This window comes from Chaetura pelagica, unplaced genomic scaffold, assembly GCF_000747805.2.
Source record: "Chaetura pelagica isolate M959 unplaced genomic scaffold, ChaPel_1.0 scaffold236, whole genome shotgun sequence".
Classification (NCBI taxonomy): Eukaryota; Metazoa; Chordata; class Aves; order Apodiformes; family Apodidae; genus Chaetura; species Chaetura pelagica.
In genome coordinates, this window is record NW_009953575.1 from 23,908 (window position 1) to 47,270 (window position 23,363).

At 43.2% G+C, this 23,363-nt stretch overlaps 1 protein-coding gene across 1 annotated transcript in view; it reads right to left on the minus strand.

Moving 5' to 3' along the window:
• Positions 1-23,363, minus strand: part of LOC104390541 (chromodomain-helicase-DNA-binding protein 1-like) — a 55,271-nt gene that overhangs the window by 17,800 nt on the left and 14,108 nt on the right. The window contains exons 13-20 of the mRNA XM_009999694.1: positions 23,153-23,341; positions 22,819-22,981; positions 21,066-21,218; positions 20,640-20,711; positions 12,808-12,957; positions 11,018-11,166; positions 10,669-10,765; positions 10,483-10,578 (exon numbers count right to left, since the gene is read on the minus strand). Of these exons, the coding sequence (XP_009997996.1) occupies positions 10,483-10,578; positions 10,669-10,765; positions 11,018-11,166; positions 12,808-12,957; positions 20,640-20,711; positions 21,066-21,218; positions 22,819-22,981; positions 23,153-23,341 (1,069 nt within the window). The remainder of the gene's footprint in view (positions 1-10,482; positions 10,579-10,668; positions 10,766-11,017; positions 11,167-12,807; positions 12,958-20,639; positions 20,712-21,065; positions 21,219-22,818; positions 22,982-23,152; positions 23,342-23,363) is intronic.

A 23,363-nucleotide genomic window follows, 5' to 3' on the forward strand; every position in this document is an offset into this window, starting at 1 on the left:
GTCCGGAGCAAACTGCTTCAGCGTGGGCTTCTCAGAGTCACGGGCTCCTTCGGTAACAAAGTCCCCTGGCGGCCGGGTCTTCCAAAGCTGCGCAGAGTCCACAGGCAGCAAATCCTCTGGCCACAAAATCCAAGTCCAGTGGCCAAGTTCATCCCTCCTGGAGCCTTCAGGGAATGTTCCACCACGTTCCTCCATGAGTGCAGGGGGACAGCCTGCCATCTCGCCGTGGGTTGCAGGGAAACTCCTGCTCGGGCACCTTCTTCCTCACTAACCACCAGCACCCCTTTCCCAGCACCGCTCTCCTCCTCCTGCACAACTCTTCTCCCTCCAAGGGCCTTTCAGCTCAGGTGTTGTAGCTGTTCTTTCGTATGTTAATCACTGAGGCCCTCTATTGTCCCTCTAGCGGCTCCTTGTCTGGGTTTTGGAAGCAGGAGGAGCTTCTCAGCTTCTTACCGGAACCACTCCTGTGGCCCTTCCCCTGATACCAAAAAACCCACCAAACCAAACCAGAACAATGCCTTACCCACTGTAATCCTACTTACAATCTTTTTTTTCCTCTTTTTTCCCTGATTTGTGCTTTTTTTTTTTTTTTTTTCCTGCGTGGGGAGAAGGGCTCAGGCTGGAGTAGCCTTGCTGCCTTCTTCAAGTATATTTTAAAGAGAAATCAGGTGTTGAAGTTTCAGTGTTCAGACCAGACCAAGGAGATGCGGTGAGGCTTTCAGAGGCCAAGAGGTTTCCATCAGTCAAGCCTGGGTAGGAAATAGGTGTGGTGCTGTGCAGGAAATACCTGGGTCAGCTGGCTCGTCTCTAGTAAACATGGGTAGTCCTTGAGGAAGAACCTTGGTTGGAATTTTAAATTCGGTCAGGACTGGATTAACTTAATCTGACTGTAGTTATGTACAAATTGGTACTGGAACATGGTAAATAAGGTCTCCCCGAAGCCTTCTTTTCTCAAGGCTCAACAAACCAAATTTTCTCAGCCTCTCCTCATATGGCATGTTCTCCAGTCCTCTGATCATCCTTATGGCCCTTCTCTGGACTCTCTCCGGCCTGTCCGCATCCTTTTTGTAGAGCGGGGACCAAAACTGAATGCAACGCTCCAGGTGTGGTCTGACAAGCACCGAGTAGAGCAGGATGATGACTTCTTTATCTCTGCTGGTGATGGCCTTGTTGATGCAACCCAGCATCCTGTTGGCTGTCTCTGCTGCTGCAGCACACTGTTCACTCATGCTGAGCTTGTTATCCACCAAGACCCCCAGGTCCCTTTCCACAGGGTTGCTCTCCAGCCAGGTGGATCCCAGACTGAACTGTGCTTCTGGGTTATGTGTTCCCAGGTGCAAGATCTTAAACTTCTCCACATTGAACTTCATAAGGTTCCTACTAGCCCACTCCTCTAGCCTGTCTAGGTCATCCTGGAGGGTGGCCCTCCGTTCTGGAGTGTCAACCTCTCCACTCATCTTGGTGTCATCAGCAAGCTTGATCAGGGTGCTCTTGATCCCAACATCCAGGTCACTTATGAAGATGTTAAACAGCATTGGGCGCAATATTGATCCCTGGAGGACCCCAGTTGTGACCAGTTGCCAGTTTGTGGAGGAACTATTTACTATCACCCTCTGGGTACAGTCTGTTAGCCAGTTCCCCACCCATCTCACAGACTACTTGTCAAAGCTGTAACGAGTCCATTTCTCCAGGAGAAGGCTGTGGGGGACTGTATCAAAAGCCTTGGAGAAGTCCAGGTAGGTGATGTCCACAGCTTGCCCTGCATCAACCGAGCGGGTTACTTTGTCATAGAAGGTGATCAGGTTTGTCAAGCACGATTTGCCCCTGGTAAATCCGTGTTGGCTTTTCCCAATCACGTGCTTCAATTGACTTGCAGCAGTCCTCAGGAGGATTGGCTCCATGACCAGAGACTGAAGTGAGGCTAATGGGTCTGTAATTACCTGGGTCCTCCTTTGAACCCTTCCTATAGATGAGGGTGACATTAGTTTTCCTCCAGTCCTCAGTGATAACTCCTAATCTCCATGACTTCTCAAAGATTATGGAGAGCGGCTTTGCAACGACATCAACCAGCTCTCTCAAAATCCTAGGGTGGATGGTATCTGAGCCCATTGATTTGTACAGGTCAAGCTCCTGTAATAGTTGACATACCAACTCTTCCTTCACTGACGGCAGGTCTGTGTCTGCATCAACCTGGACTTTTGTTCTTATGGCCTGGGACCCAAGAGTACTGGTAAAGACAGAGGTGAAGAAGGTGCTGAGGACCTCTGCCTTTTCAGCATTGTTGGTGACTAGTTCACCTCTCCTGTTTAATAGTGGGCCAATATTATTCCTCTGTTTCTGTTTGTGGTTAACATATCTGAAGAACCCTTTATTGAAGTTTTTGACATCTTGTGCCAATGTCAGCTCAAGCTGAACTTTTGATTTCCTAACTGCATCTCTGCATACCCTAGCAATACCCTTGCAATTTTCAACAGGTAATGTTCCACTTTTCCACCTCTGGTACATTTCTCTTTTGGTTCTGAGCAGATCCAGAAGCTCACAGCTAAGCCAAGGGTGTCTCTTGCCTTTAGAGGGGATGAACTGGTTTTGAATATCTAGGAGAGTGTTCTTGAAAAACTCCCAGCACTCACTAGCCCCTTTACCCTTCATGGAAGCTTCCCATGGGATCCCTTCCAACTGAGCCCTGAGTGAGCTGAAGTTTGCTCTTCTAAAATCTAAAACCTTTATTCTGGAATTAACCTTCTTTGTGCTCAGCAGTATCCCAAGCTCTACAATACTGTGGTCACTGCAGCCAAGTCATTACAGAATAGGTTTTCTTGGTTAGTGAGTAGTAAGTCCAGCTGTGCTCCATTCCTGGTTGGCACATCCAACATTTCTGGAAGAAGCAGTCTTCTACACATTCCAGGAACTTGATGGATGTTAGGTGAACTACAGTGTTGTTCTTCCAGCAAATGTCTGGATAGTTAAGGCCTCCCATAAGGACTAGGTTTTGTTGACCCAAAGCTTGCCTAAGTGACCTGAGTGTTGCTTTGTTGGTCACCTCATCTTGGTTTGGGGGTCAGTAACAGATGCCTACTGCAAGGTCACCCTTGGAGACAACCCCTCTGATTTTGACCCAGAGGCATTCAATAGGGCTACTACAATTACCATAGTTGACTTCTATACATTCAAGGTTTTCCTTAACACAGAGCGTGACTCCTCCACCTCTTCTTCCCTGCTTGTTTTTGAGACCATGCGGCAGCGCGGAGCAGAGAGCAACAGCGGCAGCGGTGAGAGTTGTTCCTTTTAATTACTGCGAGCTTTGAGGAGACGGTGAAGCTGGGGCAGAGCGGGGAGACCCGAGACTGAGTAAGAATCCTGTAAGGAACCGGAAGGCTGACGTGGCAGGGGGTGTCTGAGAACCGCGGCAAAATTTAAAAGCGGCCATCTCGGCAGCTCTTTTAGACCACGCGGCAGCGCGGAGTGGAGACCGACAGCGGCACCGGCAGCCGCCATCACAGAGCTGCACGAGCCGGGTGCAAGCAATTTAGTGTGGGTGTGCTTGAGGGCACGCAAGGAGCAGCAAACAGCGATTGCTTTCTTTTAGCCAGACAGATGATCATGGTCACAACATGACCAAAAGCCTCGGTGAGAAAGAACGTGGGAACTCGGACTGAGCTTTTGTGCAGACATGAGGCCGTGCAGATCTCTGGCTGCAGTGAATGCCTGAGCCTGGCACTTGTACCGGAGGGAGCCAGTGACACCCCTTGTGTGCAGCGTGAGCAAATAAATGATCTGCCCAGGCAGGTGGTTGAACTGAGGGAAGAGGGAGAAAGGTTAAGAAGCATCAGAGAATGAGAACAGATTGGTGGAGCTGCACTCTAAGGTAAGGGCAGAAGGAAGAAGTTCTTGAAAAAGTGATGGATCCCCTCCCCTCCTATCATCAGACAGAAGGAGGGAACTCACGGAACAGGGAGGTCCCTCCTCGGAAAGGCAAGCGAAAACCCTCACAGCTCCCCCCACCCTCCCAGTTGCCCTTGAAAAATAGGTATGAGGTGTGGTTAGTAGGTCAAGAGAGGCCCTCCTCCCTCTCTATTCTGCTTTGGTGAGGCTGCATCTGGAATATTGTGTCCAGTTCTGGGCCCCTCAGTTCAAGAAGGACAGGGAACTGCTTGAAAGAGTCCAGCGCAGAGCCACAAAGATGATTAAGGGAGTGGAACATCTCCCTTATGAGGAAAGGCTGAGGGAGATGGGTCTCTTTAGCTTGGAGATAGAGGAGACTGAGGGGAAACCTCATCCATGTTTACAAATATGTAAAGGGTGAGTGTCAGGATGATGGAGCCAAGCTTTTTTTCAGTGATGTCCAGTGATAGGACAAGGGGCAATGGATACAAACTGGAGCATAGGAGGTTCCACGTGAATATCAGGAAGAACTTCTTTACTGTGAGAGTGACAGAGCACTGGAACAGGCTGCCCAGAGAGGTTGTGGAGTCTCCTTCGCTGGAGACATTCAAAACCCGCCTGGATGCGTTCCTGTGTGATGTACTCTAGGTGACCCTGCTCTGGCAGGGGGGTTTGACTAGATGATCTTTCAAGGTCCCTTCCAACCCCTAAGATTCTATGATAACTTTGACCTGTTCAGAAGACTGATTGACAAAGTCCCTTGGAATGCTGCCTTGAAGGATAAAGGAGTCCAGGAAGGCTGGACATACTTCAAGGAAGAATTCTTAACGGCACAGGAGCAGGCTGTTCCCGTGTGCCAAAAAAAAACCAGTGAGGATAGGAGACCAGCCTGGCTAAATAGGGACCTCTGGCTGGACCTTAGGAACAAAAGGAGAGTCTATGACCTTTGGAAAAGGGGACAGGTCACTCATGAAGTCTATAAAGATGAGGTGAACCTATGCTGGGTGAAAATTAGGAGAGCCAAAGCACAGCAAGAGCTCAAACTAGCTACAGCTGTTAGGGATAATAAAAAAGGTTTCTATAAGTTCACTAACAGCAAAAGGAGGATTAGGGAAAATCTCTATCCTTTATTGGATGCAAAGGGAATCTTAGTAACAAAAGATGAAGAAAAGGCTGAGGTGCCCAACAACTACTTTGCCTCAGTCTTTAGCAGTGGAACTAGCTACTCCATGGATATACAGCCACATAAGCTAGGAGACAGGCAGGGGATACAGAATGAGGTCCTCACAATTAAAGAGGAAGTTGTCAGAGACCTACTCCACCACTTAGACACACACAAGTCTATGGGACTGGATGGGCTACATCCTAGGGTGCTGAAAGAGTTGGCAGACATGATCGCCAGGCCACTTTCCATTATTTACCTGAAGTCCTGGCAAACTGGGGAGGTCCCGATGGACTGGAGGGTATCAAATGTAACACTCATCTATAAGAAAGGAGGATCTGGGAAACCATAGACCTGTCAGTCTGACCTCAGTACCAGAGAAGGTGATGGAGCAAATAATCTTGAGTGTTTTATTAGAAGACATATAGAGGATAACCAGGGGATCAGGCCTAGTCAGCATGGGTTTATGAAAGGCAGGTCCTGCCTGACAAACCTGATCTCCTTTTATAACCTGATGACCTGACTATTGGACAAGGGAAAGGCTGTGGATATTGTCTATCTGGACCTCCAAAAAGCATTTGACACTATTCCCCATAGAACTCTCATAAAAAAACTGGCTGCTCATGGCCTGGATGCGCAAATGATCTGTTGGATCAAGCACTGACTGGACAGTTGGGCCCAAAGAGTGGTCAAATGAGTCAAATCCAGCTGAGGCTGGTCACAAGTAGTGTTCCTCAGGGCTCAGTGTTGGGACCATTTCTGTTTAACATGTTTATGGATGATCTTGAGAAGGACATAGAGTGTATCATCAGTAAGTTTGCAGATGACAGCAAGCTAGGCAGGAGTGTTGATCTGCATGAGGATAGGGAGGCTTTGCAGAAAGACTTGGATAGATTGGACTAATGTTAATGGTCTGGGCTTCAACAGGGTCAAGTGCTGGGCCCTGCACTTGGGCCACAGCGACCCCAGACAGCTGTGGGCTGGGGGAGGTGTGGGCCCTTGGGGAAGTGTGGCTGGAAAGTGTCTGGCAGAAAAGGACCTAGGGGTTCTAATTGACAAGCGGCTGAATATGAGCCAGCAGTGTGGCCAGGTGGCCAAGAAAGCCAATGGCACCCTGGCTTGTATTAGAAATAGTGTGACCAGCAGAAGTAGAGAGGTGATTGTCCCCCTGTATTCAGCACTGGTGAGGCCACACCTGGAGTATTGGGACCAGTTTTGGGCACCTCAATTCAAGAGAAAGATCGAGATGCTGGAGTGAGTACAGAGGAATGCAACGAAGCTGGTGAAGGGCCTAGAGAAAAAAAAAATCTTAGGAAGAATGCTTGAAGGAGCTGGGAATGTTTAGTTTGAGGAAGAGGAGGCTGAGGGGAGACCTCATCAGTCTCTACAACTACCTGAAAGGTCATTGTAGAGAGGTTGGTGCTGGTCTCCTTTCAAAGGTCATTAGCAACAGAACAAGAGGGAATGGCTTCAAGCTGCAACAGGGTAGGTTTAGACTGGACATTAGGAAAACATTTTTTCATAGAAAGAGTGGTTAGACACTGGAATAAGCTGCCCGGGAAGGTAGTTGAGTCACCATCCCTGGATGTGTTTAAGGGTCATTTGGATGTGGTATTGGTGGATATGGTTTGGGGAGAACTTTGTAGAGTAGGGATGATGGTTGGATCGGTGATCCCAAGGGTCTTTTCCAACCTGAATAGTTCTATGACTCTTTGAAACAGCCTATAGCCATCTATCATGATGCTCCAGTCATGTGACTTGTCCAACATTTCAGTTATTCCTATGATATCATGATTATCTGACTGGGCATGGAGCTCCAATTCCTTCTCTTTATTTCCCAGACTGCATGAGTTAATATACATTCACTTCAGGTGGCTGATCTTTTGATTTTTCCTTTAAGGAGACAGCTGAAGCACATTTTACGCTACTCTGGTTGGCCTGGTTTATTTCCTAATTGATTGTAGTGGTGATGGTGGAATTATCATTGCCATTTTGGATCCCTCCCCCTCCAGGTCCTTCAGTTTAAAGCTCGCCTCACCAAGTTGCCAAAGATCCCCCTGCCGCTCTTAGAGAGGTGGATTCCATCCCTTCCCAGCAGGCTCTAGTCCTCATAGAAGATCCCAAAACCCTCACAGCAACACCAGCCTCATAGCCAGAAGTTGACCTGCATTATGTGTCTGTTCCTGACTGCCCCCAATTCTTGAACCAGTAACATTGAAGAAAAGATAACTTGGGTACCATAACTCTTGACTTTCTCCCCCAGGGCCTTAAAGTCTTTCTTGATTCTGCCTATGTTTGGTCCTACAGAGTCATTCATGCCCACATGAAACAGCAATAGGGGACAGTAGTCCATAGTCTTGACAAATTGTGGCACCATCTCGGCAACACCATGGACCTTAGCTCCAGGAAAGCAGCACACCTCATGTGATTCCCTGTCGGATCTGCAGATGGGCGCTTCAGTGCTCTTTAACGGGGTGTGGGAAACGATCCATCTTCTCTTCCCCCACATAAGACTACACAAAATGCCTTTCAAGCCAGCAAAGCAAGAGTGGCACCTTTTTACTGATTTAGCCAAGGACGGACTGGAACAGGCCTCTTGCTCTACCAGATAAGTCCACAGCAAGAAAACAGCATAAGGGTTATGATAACTGGCAGAAAAAATGGACAATAGGTTAAAGATGCCTCTGACAGAGTATATACCTGGCCAGTGCTAATTGGCTAATTTGGGTCCTTTCTCGAGCAGTGATTTCTGATCTATAAAGGAGAGCAAGTTCTGCAGGCCGCTGCTCTCTGCCTGCCTGGGAGGAGACCCTGCTGCAGTACCAGAAGCCACCTGGAACCCCAGCACTGCTGTCCAGAGGAGCTGAGAGGAAAAGGGGGGCTGCCCTGCAACCGTTGCCTGGAGAAGCCAAAAGGGGGGCCAACTGTACCAGCGTCGCAGGGAGCTGGCCTGCTCCCGAGGGACTGTTGCCCACCAGAGCCTGCCCGAGCCTAACACCGGAGCCCGCAGCTGTCTGCCCGGTCCATGCCTGCCACTCTGCCCCGGGATTGGAGCTCGGAGGAGCCGCCCCTACCTGCCTGCTGATGGGAAGCCGGCCCCCTACGGACCTCCTGCCACGCCCTGCCAGCCGCATCCCAGGAACCACACCCTACGGAAGGGTAAACGTGCACACACACACACCACACACACACACTCTCTCTCCCTCTCTCTATCTTTTCTGCCCGGCTCAACTCCTACCCTTTTACTCCATTGATTCCACACCTCTCCCTCGGAGCCTACATTTAATAAGACTATAGTACCTTTGAATTATTTTCCTTATATATATCTAGTCTACCTCTCCTAAACCATCGTCCCTTAGTTTTTTATTAACCCTTAATAAACCGGTTGATTCATAAACTAAACATTGGTTTCAATAACAATTTGTGAGCACAGTGAGGAGGGGTATTCTGAAATATTCTAAAATATGGTCCCGCAGCGGCCGTTCCTCTGAGAGGCGAATGCCACGTGTGAGCCCTTGGTTTCATTCACAAAGCCCTCCACACTGGGGGAGGACGTTGCAGAAGCATTCTGACAGCCAGTAGCCCCTGGCATCAGCTCGCAACATGGGGAGTCTCCCACTACAAGCACACATTGTTTCTTCTTGCGATATCTGCTGTGTGTTGTTGGTTCTGTTGCATCTTGTGGGCCTTGCAATTCCCTGGATGGGGCTTTATCAACATCCTCATTTCCCTTGTCCTGTATCTCCAAAGGCCCGTATCTGTTCTGTAAGGGCACCTAGGAAGGTGGGGGAGACCTGGAGGGGACTCACCTGCTGCCCCAAGCAGAGACCAGCTTCTTTTTCCCCCTGTTATCTCTTAGGTTCCCTCCTGCCTGATGACAAGAGGGTAGGGGATCCTCTACCTGTTATGGAGCCTCTACCAGCTGCCTTTTCCCTAAAGATGGTAGGGTGTGGCTCCACCAGTCTATTTCCCTTTCACATTCCCAGATAGTCCTTAATCTATCCACTTCCTCCTGAAGCTCTGCCACCAGGCTAAGCAGATAATTTACCTGGTCACAGTGCACAAAGGTGTTGTCTTTGCTGTCCTCCAGCAAGTGCGACAGGGTCAGACATTCCACACAACCCAACACCTGGACAGCTGTGTGTTTTCGATGAAGGTCAGTCTGGGTGGCCATGGTTTTGACTGTGGCTTTGGACCAAGTGGAGACTATAGCTGGATTTTTTCCTAGGAGGGTAAGGACTTCCAGCTGAGCTTGCCTGCCCACTTGCCCTGCCACACCACACCCTTTTAACGCACCATGCCCTGTTTGCCCGCTCTCTTCACCACGCTCCTGGTTGCTCACACTCCCTGGGAGCTGCTCTTGTACTTGAGGGGGTTTGGCCCTGCCCACGCTAAGGCAGAGCTGCTGCTCATCAGGAGTTTGATCTTTCCGATGGGGGGGGATGGGCTGAGGCGTCCTGTCTCTTTGCAGATGAGGTACGGTCTCCCAGAGTGATCCCTGCTCCAGAAAGCACTTTGCTGAAGTGGGCATTAGGGGGCTGATAACACTTGAATGTTTATAGCTACTGATGAGAGACCAAGGCCACTTTGCTCCACCTGTTGAATTTGCTGCTTTGGACACTCAAGGAACAGAAGACTCATATCTACAACCTTCCTCTAGGGAGGAGTGAATTCGACACATGGCAAATTTGGCAAAACAAATTATTCCATCCATATCTATGTAGCTCTTGGTATAAATTCAGGGATCACAGAAGTCAAGCCCTTTTTCTTCTTCCCTTTTCTTCCATTCATGGTTGGTGTTCAGGGAGGACTCCATCTATGCATCACTGTTGATCCCTAGGCTCACGCATTCCTGATCCTCATAACTCTACTCTCAGCTCCTGTCTACTCTGCCACCATCTCTGGTAGCAGTCCAGCACATTTCGGAACTGCTTACAGCTCAGGGAAGTGCTGTGGGAGGGGGCAGGTGATTGGGGTTTTGCACATTCCTGCACATATTTTTATATATTTTATTTTATCACTAGCTTTTTATTAAAGCAGTGACAATGGGACAATGGAAGCTGAAAGAAGTTTCACCAAAAAGTCATTAAAAAGTCATCAAAAGTCATCACCTAAGAAAGGCAAACTTCCTTCTGTTTTCAGACATACCACAGGGGCTTAACAGCATAAAGCATTAAAAAGAGCCCTCCCAAGTTTTCTAATAGTTAAATCAAAGACTAATGTATTTGTGCATCTCTTTTTGTTAGCAAAATACATTATGTATTTTTAAATGTTTGCACCAGCAGTAATTACCCTGTATACGTGAAAAGACATTCTATGCCAAAGATTTGACTTATTGGTGCATCTGTTACATAAAAATGAAGAAAAGACACGCAAAAGAAGAAAAAGTAGCATTAATAATGGAAAGCATAATTAAGGGAAGAGGGAAGCAACAATACCTTGAACTGTGAAAGCAACTCATCTCCTACAGTTAGTGGGCCTGGCTCATTTTCTCGAGTTTCAGCCCTCTTCAGGATTTCATCTATATCCATTTCCTGAAACAGAAGTTTCTCTTTACAACAAAAGAATTTATACATTTTTTTAGCTTTTCTATCCATCCTATGTAGATGCACTGTTTCATTTACCTGAGGCTCCTCTTCTTCCCCTTCAGGTTCTTTAAAAAGCTCCTCAGCACCAAACTTCAAAATTGCAGATAACTCTTCCTTATTAAAAGGTGTTGAGCTGAAATACAGAAAGTTTTGTATTAACACTTTATCTTAAGTTATTTTTTTCAAATTACTACAACCATGAGTCAAACTTCCTTTTGACTTAAATAAAAGCTATATGTATAAAGACAATATACTTTGCCGTCTTTACTTACATAACTCCTTACCACATATTTTTTGCCTTTTATTAACAAAATTCTTTATGTTTTTACTCAAATAGTCAGGTATACTTAAGCAGAAGTTAATATGAAAGAATAAACAAATATACCTGGAAGGAGTAGAGCCTGTATGTAGTACAGTTTTCCCTGTAGTATCCATTCTCTGAATTACTAAATGATCTAACACCATCTTTTTCTTGGCTCTTTCAAGAATATCTTCTTCAACTGATCCTTTTGTGACTAGCCGATAAATATTAACCTATACATATTATAAAAAAGTCTTTATTTACATGCTTGCAAATTACACAGGAAAGCAATATTCAGATGAAGCTAATAAAAAAAACCTTGAGCAATGACAGGGAAAAATGTTATTCATTATTACAAATCTTCTACATCTTACTGAACTAGTATTTTGTATATGAAACCAGTCAATCATGTTACCATAATCTCTACATAAACTATTTTAAATAAATTCTTAGACTGCTCCTTTCTAAACTTCCATGATTAAGCACAAGCATAGCCACAAGGAAAAGCATTATATCTGATTACTACCTGAAGTCTTCTACAAAAAGAAAATCCAAGGAGAAATAAGAAATATTTAAGTAAAACAGATGCACCTGAAGTATAGCAGTTACTTTCTATAATGACATTATGCCAACATGTCATGGTTTGGGCCTAACACAACAAAGAACCAGCCACGTAGTCCCTCACTCAACTCCCCTCGCCCCACATGCACTGTAGGATGGGAAGGATAAAGGCCACCTAGAAGCTCGTGGGTCAAGACAAGGAGGGTTTGCTCACCATTTACAGTCCTGGGCAAAACAGACTCAACTCGGGGAAAAAATAATCATTTATCACTAATCAAATGCACACAGGACACAGACAAAACAGAGAACGTTGCTTACATATGTTGCCCCCACCCCTCCTTTCTTCCTGGGGCCAAATTACTTTGTTCCTGATTTCTCTCCCTCCTTCCCCCCAGCGGCACAGGGGAACAGGGGATGGGGGTTTAGTCAGTTCACAGGCTGGTGGTTCCTGCTGCTCCTTCCTCCTCAGGGAGGATTCCTTACAGTCTTCCCCTGTTTCCCCACGGGGTCACTCCCACTGGAGAGAGTCCACCACAAACCTCTCAGACATGAGTCCTTCCCACAAGGCGCAATCCCTCAGGAGCAAACTGCTCCAGCGTGGGCTTCCCACAGAGTCCCGGGCTATTTCGGGAACAGTCACCTCCCCTGGAGCGGGGTCCTCTGCTGCTGCAGATCCAAGTCCACAGGCTGCAGGTCCACGTTCGCCCCTCCTGGTGCCTTCAGAGAATGTTCCACCACGTTCCTCCATCAACGCAGGGGAACAGCCTGCCACCTCGCCTGGGGTTGCAGGTGTTTGGGCCCCTTCTTCCCCACCAACCTCAGGATCTCCAACCCGGCACTGCCTTTCACCTCTCTAGCACAGATCTCTCTCTGGTCAGGTCTTACAGCAGTTCGTTCATATGTTAATCGCAGAGGCGCATCTATTGTCTTTCTAAGGACCCGGCCTCGGCTCCCTCCCTGAACCGTGGGAGCTTTTAATAGCTTCTTACAGGAGCCACCTCTGGGGCCCCTTCCCCAGCTACCGAAACCATACCAGAACCAAACCAGCACATAATGAATGTGGAACAAGTTCACAACTCTTTTCCTTACTCATCCATATACTACAGCTGCCATGCAATCTCTCCACATAGAAAGATCTTTTACTTTTTTGTTTTTAAATGCAAATTAACATTATTTATATTTTTAGACATTCTTAGCAAGTATTAGATATTCTCAAAATATATAAGGACTGCAATGGTTCAGACAGACTGCTTATGGCTACCATATGAAAACCTCCTTCAGGTTTTGGTAGCTTAAAAAACAAGTGTGCATACCTGTTTCTTCTGTCCAATCCTATGAGCTCTAGCCTGTGCTTGCAGATCATTCTGTGGATTCCAGTCAGAATCAAATATAACTACAGTGTCAGCAGATGCCAAGTTTATACCTAATCCTCCAGCTCTGGTAGACAGCAAAAAGCAGAAGTCCTGAAATTATAAAATAAGAAATAGCTTTATATATATTTGCTATAATATTCTTCTAGAAACCAATATGACACTTCTTTATATGCTCTGTAGAGCAAACTATGAACTCACACGCTTCTTTATAGATATCATAAACATGCAATGCAATAAGGTGCTTGTCATGGCTAAAGCCAGTAGATCTCTATTAGAATAGACTGCTTCCATTGGAAGGGACCTACAGTGATCATCTAGTCCAACTGCCTGACCATTTCAGGGATGACCAAAAGTTACAGCATATTATTAAGAGCATTGTCCAATTGCCTCCTAAACACTGACAGGCTTGGGACATCAACCATCTCTCTAGGAAGCCTGTTGCAGTGTTTGACCACCCTCTCAGTAAAGAAATGCTTCCCAATGTCCAGTCTGAACCTCCCCCAGCACAGCTTTGAACCATTCCCATGTGTCCTGTTGCTGGATCCCAGGGAGAAGAGCTCAGCACTTCCTCTCCTTGTGCTGGTTTTACCTAGGTTAATTTTCTTCATAGTAGCTAGTATGAGGCTATGTTTTTAATTTGCACTGAGAATAAAGTTCATAATACATTGATGTATTAGTTGTTGCCAAGTGTCATGGTTTAACCCCAGCTGGCAACTAAACACCATGCAGCTGCTTGTTCACTCAACCGCAGTTGGGACAGGGGAGAAAATTGGAAAAGTAAAAGTGAGAAAACTCATGGGTTGTGATTAAGATAGTTTCATAGGAAAAGCAAAAGCCACACATGCAAGAAAAACAAAACAAGGAATTAATTCACTACTTCCCCTTGTCAGGCAGGTGGTTAGCCATCTCCAGGAAAGCAGGGCTTTAATCACACATAAAGGTTACTTGGGAAAACAAATGCCATCACTCTGAACATTCCCTCCTTCCTTCTTCTTCCCTCAGCTTTATATGCTGAGTATGATCTCATATGTGGAATATCCCTTTGGTCAGTTGGGGTCAGCTGTCCCAGCTTTGTCCTCTCCCAACTTCTTGTGCACCCCCAGGCTACTTGTTGGTGGGATGGTGTGAGAAGCAGAAAAGGCTTTGACTCTGTGTAAGCACTGCTCAGCAGTAACTAAAACATCCCTGTGTTGTCAACACTGTTTTTGATTAAAGGGGTGTAGTGGTTAAGGGGTTTATAATATTAGGGAACCTGTTGATTAAGGAATTTTTTAATATTAGTGGTCTATGGATTAAGGGTTAATGTTGTCTATTGATTAAGGGTTAATTTTTTAAGATTAATATAATGTTAGAGAGTAGAATCTATTATTGTTATAGAGACATTGTGCAGGAGTAGGATGTGTTTCGCCTGAGAGCCCACAAAACAGGATCCAGATGAGGCTGTGCCTGTCCATGCCTGCTTCAACAGTCAATATGCCAGAATGATAGACTCAACCTGCCAGAGTGATGGATGATACAAGCCTAAGGTGAAAAGTGCACAGCAAGGAAGACTGTGAGCCTTCCTCCAAGAGACCCCTGCCCATGACCACCAAGAGGCACTGCACATGTGGGAATGGGTGTTACTTTATGTTAATGATTTCAGATAAACAATTTAAACATTATAATTAATTTTGGAACTAATTTGTTTAATCCTATTTCTTTGTTAGGTAATGCATATGTATATTTTAAGTAAATTAATATGTACTGTCTTTGTCCGTTGGTGTGTGTTTGGAGGAGCAATCTCCCATGCACCCAGCACTGCAATAAAGAATAGCTGCTTTATAGCTTCACAGGGCTATAGACTCTATATTTCTTCACTTCATTTTCAGCACAAATCCAAAACAACCTCATGCTAGATACTATGAAGAACATTAACTCTATCCCAGCCAAAACCAGCACACCAAGCAATGCTTACACTAAACCAAGGACTTTTTCAGTTTCTCATACTGCCCCTATCCTCCCAGCTTCTTCTCTACAAGAAACTGGGAGGAGACACAACCAGGACAGCTGATCTAAACTAGCCAAAAGAATATTCTATACCATAAGACATCATGCTCACTCTATATAATGGAGGGAGTTGGCCAGAAGAGACAATTGCTCAATTGCTGCTCCAGGACTAGCTGGGCATCAGTCAGCAGGTGATGAGCAATTGCATTATGCATCATTTGTCTTCCTTGGGTTTTATTTCTCTTTTAGTTATGCCCCTTTTAATAAAATTACTAGTATTAGCATTATTTTATTTCAATTATTAAACTCTTCTTATCTCAACCTGAGAGTTTTACTTTTTTCCCCCCTCAATTCTCCTTTCCATTTCACTGGGTGGAGGGGGGAGTGAGCAAGCAGCTGTGTGGTGCTTAGTCACCAGAAAGGATTAAACCACAATGCTCCTCAGGAAGCTATAGAGCAATGAGGTCACCCCTCAGCCTCCTCCAAACTAGACAAAAACAGAGTCCTTAGCTGCTCCTCAGAGGACATAACTTTCAATACTTTCACCAGTTTTGTTGCCCTTCTCTAGATGCACTCAAGGACCTTCACATCTTTCTTAAATGGTGGGGCACACAACTGCACACAATACTCAAGGTGAGGCCACACCAATGCTAAATACAGTGGGATAATCTCTTGACCAGCTGGTCAAGCTGTGTTTAATGCACCTCAGGATGTGGTTTGCCCTCTTGGCTGCCAGGACACCCTGCTGACTCATATTGAGCCTGCTGTCAACCAGCACCTTTCTGCAGGGCTGCTCTCCAGCCATTCCTATCTCAATCTATACTTGTGCCCAGCATTATTCCATCCCAGGTGCAGAATCCACCATTTGGACTTGTTAAATTTCATGCCATTAATCATTGCCCATTATCCCAATCTATCTCTCTGCAAGGCTTCTTGGCCCTCAAGAGAGCCAACAGCACCTCCCAGTTTGGGATCATCAGCAAACTTGCTAATGGTGCATTCAACTCCTGCATCCAGATTACTGATAAAAATATGGAACAGAACTGGCCATAGAACTGAACCCTGAGGAACACCACTGGTAACCAGTCACCAGCCACATGTAGCCCCATTCACTACAACCCTTTAAGCCCTGCCCTTCAGCCAGTTCTTCACCTAGCATATCATGAACCTGCTTGTCTCACAGGTGAACAACTTGTCCAGAAGGATGTTGTGAGGGACAGTATCAAAAGCATTACTAAAATCCACAATAATGACATCTACCACCTTCACTTCATCCACTGGGTGGATGACCCTATCATAGGAGATCAAATTAGTTGGACACAACCTTCCCTGTTGTAAACTCCTGCTGACTGTGCCCAAGGATTGCATTGTTCTATAAATCCCTTTCAATAGCACCCACTATCATCTTTCTCCATTTTTCCAGGAACTAAGGTTAGATTTGTAGGTCTGTAGTTCCCTGGGCCTTCCCTCATGCCCTTTGCATAAATTGGAACAACATTGGCTATGTTCCAGTCAGTGGGGACCTCTTAAGACCTTTGGTAGATGATCAAGAGGGGTCCTGCCATAACATCTATTAGGTCCTTCAATACTCTGGGATGAATCCCATCAGGCACCATGTGAACATTCAGCTGATACCAAGCAGCCCAAGGTCTATCATATTATTAAAGATTGAGGAAAAAAAACCCCACAATGAATGCCACTGCTTTTTCTTCATCTCTTAGTCAGATGATCATCTTCAACAAGTATCAGCCCAATATATTATTTAAATCTCCTCTCTTTATTAACATACTTAAAGCCCTTCTTATCTGAAACAATACTGGCCAGTTTCAACTCCATTTGAACTTTGGCCTTTTGTGTCTTCTCCCTGCATATACAAACCATGGCTCTGTAATCTTCCTGCAAAGACTGACCTTGCTTCCAGAGATTATACAGTTTTTTTCCTCTTGATCTCCATGAGGAGTTCCCTGTTCAGCCAAGCTAGTCTTCTGCCCCACTTGCTTGACTTAGCTCCTGCACTTTTAAAAGGTGGTTCTTAAAGACTGACCAGCACTCGTGGACTCCTAAGCCCTCAAAAGCAGATTCCCAGGGGACACTGCTAAGTAGCTCCCTGAATAGCTTAAAGTTTGCTCTCCTGAAGTCCAGGGTAGCATCTCTGCTGTCCTTTTTTCTCATTTACACTGAAATTTTTACACTCAACCATTTCATGATCACTGTGGCCAAATGAGTCACCTACCAACACATCCCCTGTGAGTCCTTCTCTATTCACAAATAGTGAGTCTAGGAGGGCATCTTTCCTAGTTGGCTGAATACCTGTGGCAAAAAGTTATCTCCTACAAGCTTCAAGAATTTCCAAGACCTGCTCATCACAGCAGTATAGTATTCCCAGTTGATGTCTGGGAAGTTGAAGTCTCTCATAAGGACAAGGGCTACCAATCCTAAAATTTGTCCTAATTGCCTATTGAATAACTCAGTGTTAATATCCTGGCTGAGCAATTGGTAGTAGACACCCACCACTCCTTTGGTTTCCATCTCCCTAATCCTCACCCAGAGGCTCTCAACCACATAATCACTAACTCTAAGGGCTGTATGATCAAACCTCTCCCTTACATATAGTGCGACACCTCCACCTCGCCTGCCCTAACTATCCCTCCTGAGCAACATTTAACCCTTCATCCTAGCACTTCAATCATGAGACTCATTCACCAGATCTCACCAATACCAATATCAAAGTTCTGGAAACTAACCAACGTTTTTAGTTCATCCTGTTTGTTTCTCATACTATGTGCCTTGGTGTGCAAACATTTCAGATACTCAGGAACAGTGTAAACATTTCCACTAGCATTACCATCCTCAGGTGATGCCATACCAACCCTTGGCTTACCTACTGCAATCCTGTTGGCATCCCCTTCCAGCATCAATTCTAGTTTAAAGCTCTCTTGATCAGCATGTTGTGGGTTAACCCCTGTAGGCAGCTAAGCACCATGTAGCCACTCTATCACTTCTCCCCTACTTCCACAGTGGAATAGGGGAAGAGGAAAGGAAGACTAAAAGCAAGGCAACTTGAGAACTGATTTATTTTTTTTTTTAATAAAAAAGAAAAAAGTAGGAGAGAAAGAAAACAAAACTAGTGATGCAAAGGGAATTACTCACCACTCACCACCATGGATAGGACCAATGTCCAACCAGTTCCCAAGCCAAAATAGCTAACCTCCCTAAACCTCCTCCTCCCCCCCTTTTTATTGCTGAGCACAACATTATATGGCACAGAATCTCTCTTTGGTTAGTTCAGGTCATCTGTCTGGTTATGTTCAGTCCCAACCTCTTCCACACCCCCGAATCTATTTATGAGGGGGGCAAAGTAAGAAACAGAGAAAGCAGTGACACTATGCAAACACTGTTCAGCAACAACTAATATACTGGTGTGTTATTAGCATTGTTTTTATCACAAGTCTAAAACACAGCACCATTCAAGAAGCAATAAAGTAACTAGCCCAGCCAGACCAAGTATAAAGAAATAATTTCTCTTGTGAACGGTTATTGACTTCTCTGTGGTATAAAGGAAGCAGCATCCTAGAAGATGAACAGAAGCCACTGGTGGAGAAAAAACAACAAAACAAACAAGCAAAACATTGACCAAGAGTACAAAACCCCTTGTTGTTAAAGCCTCGTACGTGCCCAAGTCAGTCTTTTTTTTTTGTTAAGAAAACTGAAGTATTCTGCTGCAATCAATACTCTTCAACATAAATCATAAACAATATGAAAATGAGATGAACAATAAGATGACAAAGTTCACAGATGATACAGTTATTCAGGGACAACTACAAAGGACTACAGAAAGATCTTACAAGACAGGCAAAAAGAGATCAAGTGAAAGAAGAAATAAATTTGAGTTTTAAATAGAGCAAAAGGTAATAGCAAGCCATTACTGCTCAGGAATGAGCCCTTGGAGTTGTCATAGATATTTCCATTAATACCTTAGGTCAGAAATAGCAAAAAACCCCACAAAGCTGTATTGATTATTAGGAAAGAAACATAGAATACAACAGGAAACAATTTTATTGCTGCACAAGTGTCTCGGTTTGAGCCAGGATGAAACCAATTTTCTTTCTACTAATTTTTTTTTTTTCCTTCAGTGAACTCTCTTTTAAGCAGCACACTTGCTGAAACTAGAAGCAAGTTTTCCAGCTAGTGGACTGATAATACTTGAATGTTTGTAGTTACTGCTGAGAGACCAAGGCCACTTTGCTCCACTTGTCAGATCTGCTGCTTCGAACACTAAAGGAGCAGAAGGGTCATATCTACAACCCTCCCATAGCGAGGAGTGGACTAGACAGATGGCAAAGTTAGCAAATTATTCCATCCCATACACATCATTATCAGTATAAATTCAGGGATCACAGAAGTTCCCTCTTCTTCCTTCCATGGCTGGTGTCCAGAGAGAACACCACATATCCATCTCCTTTGATCCCAATGCCTGTGCGCATTCCTGACCCTCACATCTCTACCCTCAGCTCCTGTCTGCTCTGCTGCTATCTCAGGAAGTGGTCTGGGACCTTTGGGACTGTCTGCAGCTCAGGGGAAGTGCCATGAGATTTGCTGAGGAGGCGATAGGGGTTTTGCACATTCCTGCATATATTTGTATATGTTTGCACATTTTCTTTTATTACTAGTATTTCATTAAAGCTGTTTAGCTTAGTTTTCAATCCAGAAGCCTCTCTCATTCTTTTTCCTTTCCCTATCTGGGTGGGAGGGGATCAATAGCATTACTGTCATTGGTTTAATTGCCAATCTTGCATTAAACTGTAACAATAAGCCCATAGTTTTCCTCCATTCTTCAATACTATGTGAAGTTCAGATCCCCCTTAGTCTTAAAATCTGTACAACTACAAGGATTCCAAAAAAAAGGTAAGGCTGTCTATACTAAAATTTAAGAGAACTAACTTCTGTATTTAACAAATACCTGAAGTTTATGTTACAAGATTAAGTCCTTCCTCCTCAACCATAGCAGAAACAAGCTCAGCAGCAACTGACAAACGCTATGCTTCTATTACTGAAAAGCTTTGTCAGTGTAGCACAAAAGACCTAAGATTATGAAAAGTATTAAAATGGCTTCCACAGTAAGAAACCTAAATAAAACTGAGAATCTTAAGTGATACACAAACATAGGTGGCTCATGACAACAAATAACAGCTAAAAACCAGTTCTTCATTTTCTTCCAGGGCAAGGAAATAAGAGGCAAAAAATGATGGTAACAGAAGCCAGACTTAAAGCTAATACAGGTTTTCTCCATGCAAGGATATATACAACTCAATTCTGCCAATTGCCTAAGAGGGTTTTCAATGTCTCAAGTTTGTGTAGAAGTTCAGGGCTCCTGTAAAAAATGTAAGAGTAAGTCCTACACAAAAAAAATTAAATAATTATACAAGATTTAAAATTACTTCACAATAAAAAGCTGACAAATCTAAAAATATAACTATGCAGTTATATTAAACACCATTTTTCATAAATTCTGTTGCCTGTTTAACTTTTTTTAGTTTCTTGGGGCTTTTTGTGTGTGTTTGCTTTTGGGGATTTTTTTTTTTTATTGTGGATCTGTGGATTTGCTTTTTTTTTGTTAAGAGTTGTAAAACTTATATTCTATAGACAGTAACAATGGAATTTCAATATAATGCATCCCTCACTTTATTTGATCTTTGATTTTTGTGTAATATTTGATATATTTCTTGAGGGGGAATAAAAAAAAAAATAGAGTATATTAAAACAACAACCATCCACTAATGCCATACCTCTGATCCTTCTGCATTAAAATGATCCAGGGCTTGTTTCCTCAATTCCCCTTTTATTGATCCATCAAGTCTCTAAAGAGATTGAACAATACAGTTGAAAAGGAACCCCTATTTTCTAATTGGAGCAACTTGAATTCACAATTGTCAAATAAATTGGGGTGGGGAATAAGAGTAACACTTCATCTTTCTAATTCATTACCATAGAATCATAGAACTGTTCAGGTTGGAAAAGACCCTTGGGATCACTGAGTCTAACCATCATTGGACAACAACCATTAGTTTAATTTCAAAATACTATTTCACATAAATAATCGCCAGTCTTTTCATATACATAAAATTAAACTTCCATAAATCTTTCTACAAAAAGGACACTTTTAAAAGTGGTAAAGATCAAGGCTTCTTGGCTACTATCAGCAAAATTCTTACCTGAAAAGGAAACTGACGATATTTTAAATACTCTGCTAGGATGTCTAGCATCCTCACCATCTGAGAGAAAATTAGTACTCTGTTGCCACGTTCTCGTAGACGAATCAGTAGCTTGTCAAGAAGGATTAGTTTCCCACTGCTACGTATTAAATGCTACAAGACAATGTGTATTGCAAAGTAAGTTCACCCCAACACTAATATTCACTGCAGATGGTTAGATGTTCATTAAGAGAACACAAGTTTAATAAGTTTTTAGTCAGTCCTGACTTTGTAACAACTCATTATAAAAGCATTAAGTACTCTAACTGAAATCAACAGTATTAGCTAGCATATTTTTCAAATACATGCATTTCTCAACTCTGACTCATAAAACAGTATCTTCACATTTCATTAAAATATTAAGTAAATATACTGTGCTATGAGTTAGAGCAGTTACAGTGTAGACTTGAGTTCTTTTCTACCAAATAAAAACAAAGAGACTACTTTAGTACTACATGCTCCTCACTTTGTCTTTTGAACAGAAATAAGTATTACTACTTGGTCCTCTAAGTATTTTTAAATAATGCCTAATCAGTTGAGTTTCTCAGGCAAGATAAAACTGAGAGGAATCTTGTTTGTAGAGGTCAACAGGCTTTAACTAGGTTACAATGTTAAGCCTTCTCAGCTCCAATGGAAGCAACTAGAATAGAAACTCAGATGCATGTTGAATTTAACGTTGAAAACATTAGGCCTCTTTAGCTTAGAGGCTCAGGACAGAAATCTGGGTAACAACAAAAAAAATTGGCATTAGGTGCTTTTAGTCTTTATGCCAAAAATGAGAAGAACGTATCATTTGTAATTAGAGCTAACAAAGCTTATTCAGATAAGCCAAGGAAAAAAAATTGTTACAAGTATGCAATTATCAGCAATAATGGCTGAACGGTTCTAATAAGTTTAATTATAAATTTGAGTTAGAGTGCACCAAGTTGCAAATGAAGCATCCTTTAGCTTTGATAAGCACTTCGTAAAATATTTCATGCAGTGACAGCTTCTGATTTCAATCTAGTAATTTTGGGGATGTATTTAAATTATGAACTTAAAGAAAAAAACACCCTGATCTTTATAACAGCATAAATGTTTCTAAACTGCATAAATTTTAAGTCCTTTTATTTGCTGCTGTGGTTCTCAGTTTTAATACAAAAATTAGTTAATCTTTACAATTTTTAGTTAATACTTAACCTTTACAAGTACAAACTATAAAGCCACAACACCAATCACAGACCATCTTTGGTAGCGATGCTATGATTGCTTTTATTTATAACAACAACAAAAACAGGCTAAGCTTTGAATGTTTGTTACTTTTATTTCCTTTCACTTTGGTTGTTTGAAGTCATGCAGAGAACAGTGTTTAATTACAAAAATAACCTTGAGATTGTTGATGTACCACTGCCAGTCACATGCATTTGCCTTTATATTCAATTTACCTGTTTATTTAACTGTTTTATTTTAATATGGGTTTAATAGGTCTTACACTTATTTAGTCTAAAAATAGAGACTATTTCAACCAATTTTTAAACATTTTATTTAGTCTTGATCTATTATTTCGTTCTAATTGAGAAAAAAAACCATAAACAATTCACCTGTAAATCCCAGGATGCACATTTAATAGAGAACTTATTCTTTCTTAATATACTTTAATAAGAACTAAAAAATTGCCAGAAAACTATAAAGCTACTGTGTGCATATCAGAGATGTAAAAAGACAGATGTATTACCTGTAAGGCCTCCTGTTTATTATAGAATTCATTATTGGCTGGTGGTTTAATGAGGTAGCAATGGTTACAACACTTCTTGAGTTCCATCATTATGTTCAAAAAGCCTGAGGTACTGCCTTTTGAACCTTTACTTAGGGCTTTATAATTCCTTGTTAAAATCCACCTAGAATGTAGAATACGCAATGGAAGTAATTGCTAACCATTTGTGGAAATATGAAATATGTAAGCTCTCAAAATATCAATTCAAATTGCATTATGAAAGCATTTACACTTCAGTAATTATTGTATAGACATTCAAGTAAAATTGCAGGAATTTAAAAGTGGCATAACTTACTTGTAATACTGCTTCTGCAACGCACTCATTTCCATCCTCAAAATTTGTTCAACTTTAGCAGGTAAAGACTTTTCTACATCTTTTTTAACTCTTCTGAGTAGAAACGGTTCAAGTTCCTTGTGAAGACTTGCATAACCAAACTCTCTCCCTTTGCCATGCTCCTCTTCAAAATCTTCCCAGGAAGAAAACCTTCAATGTAAGAAAGAATAAA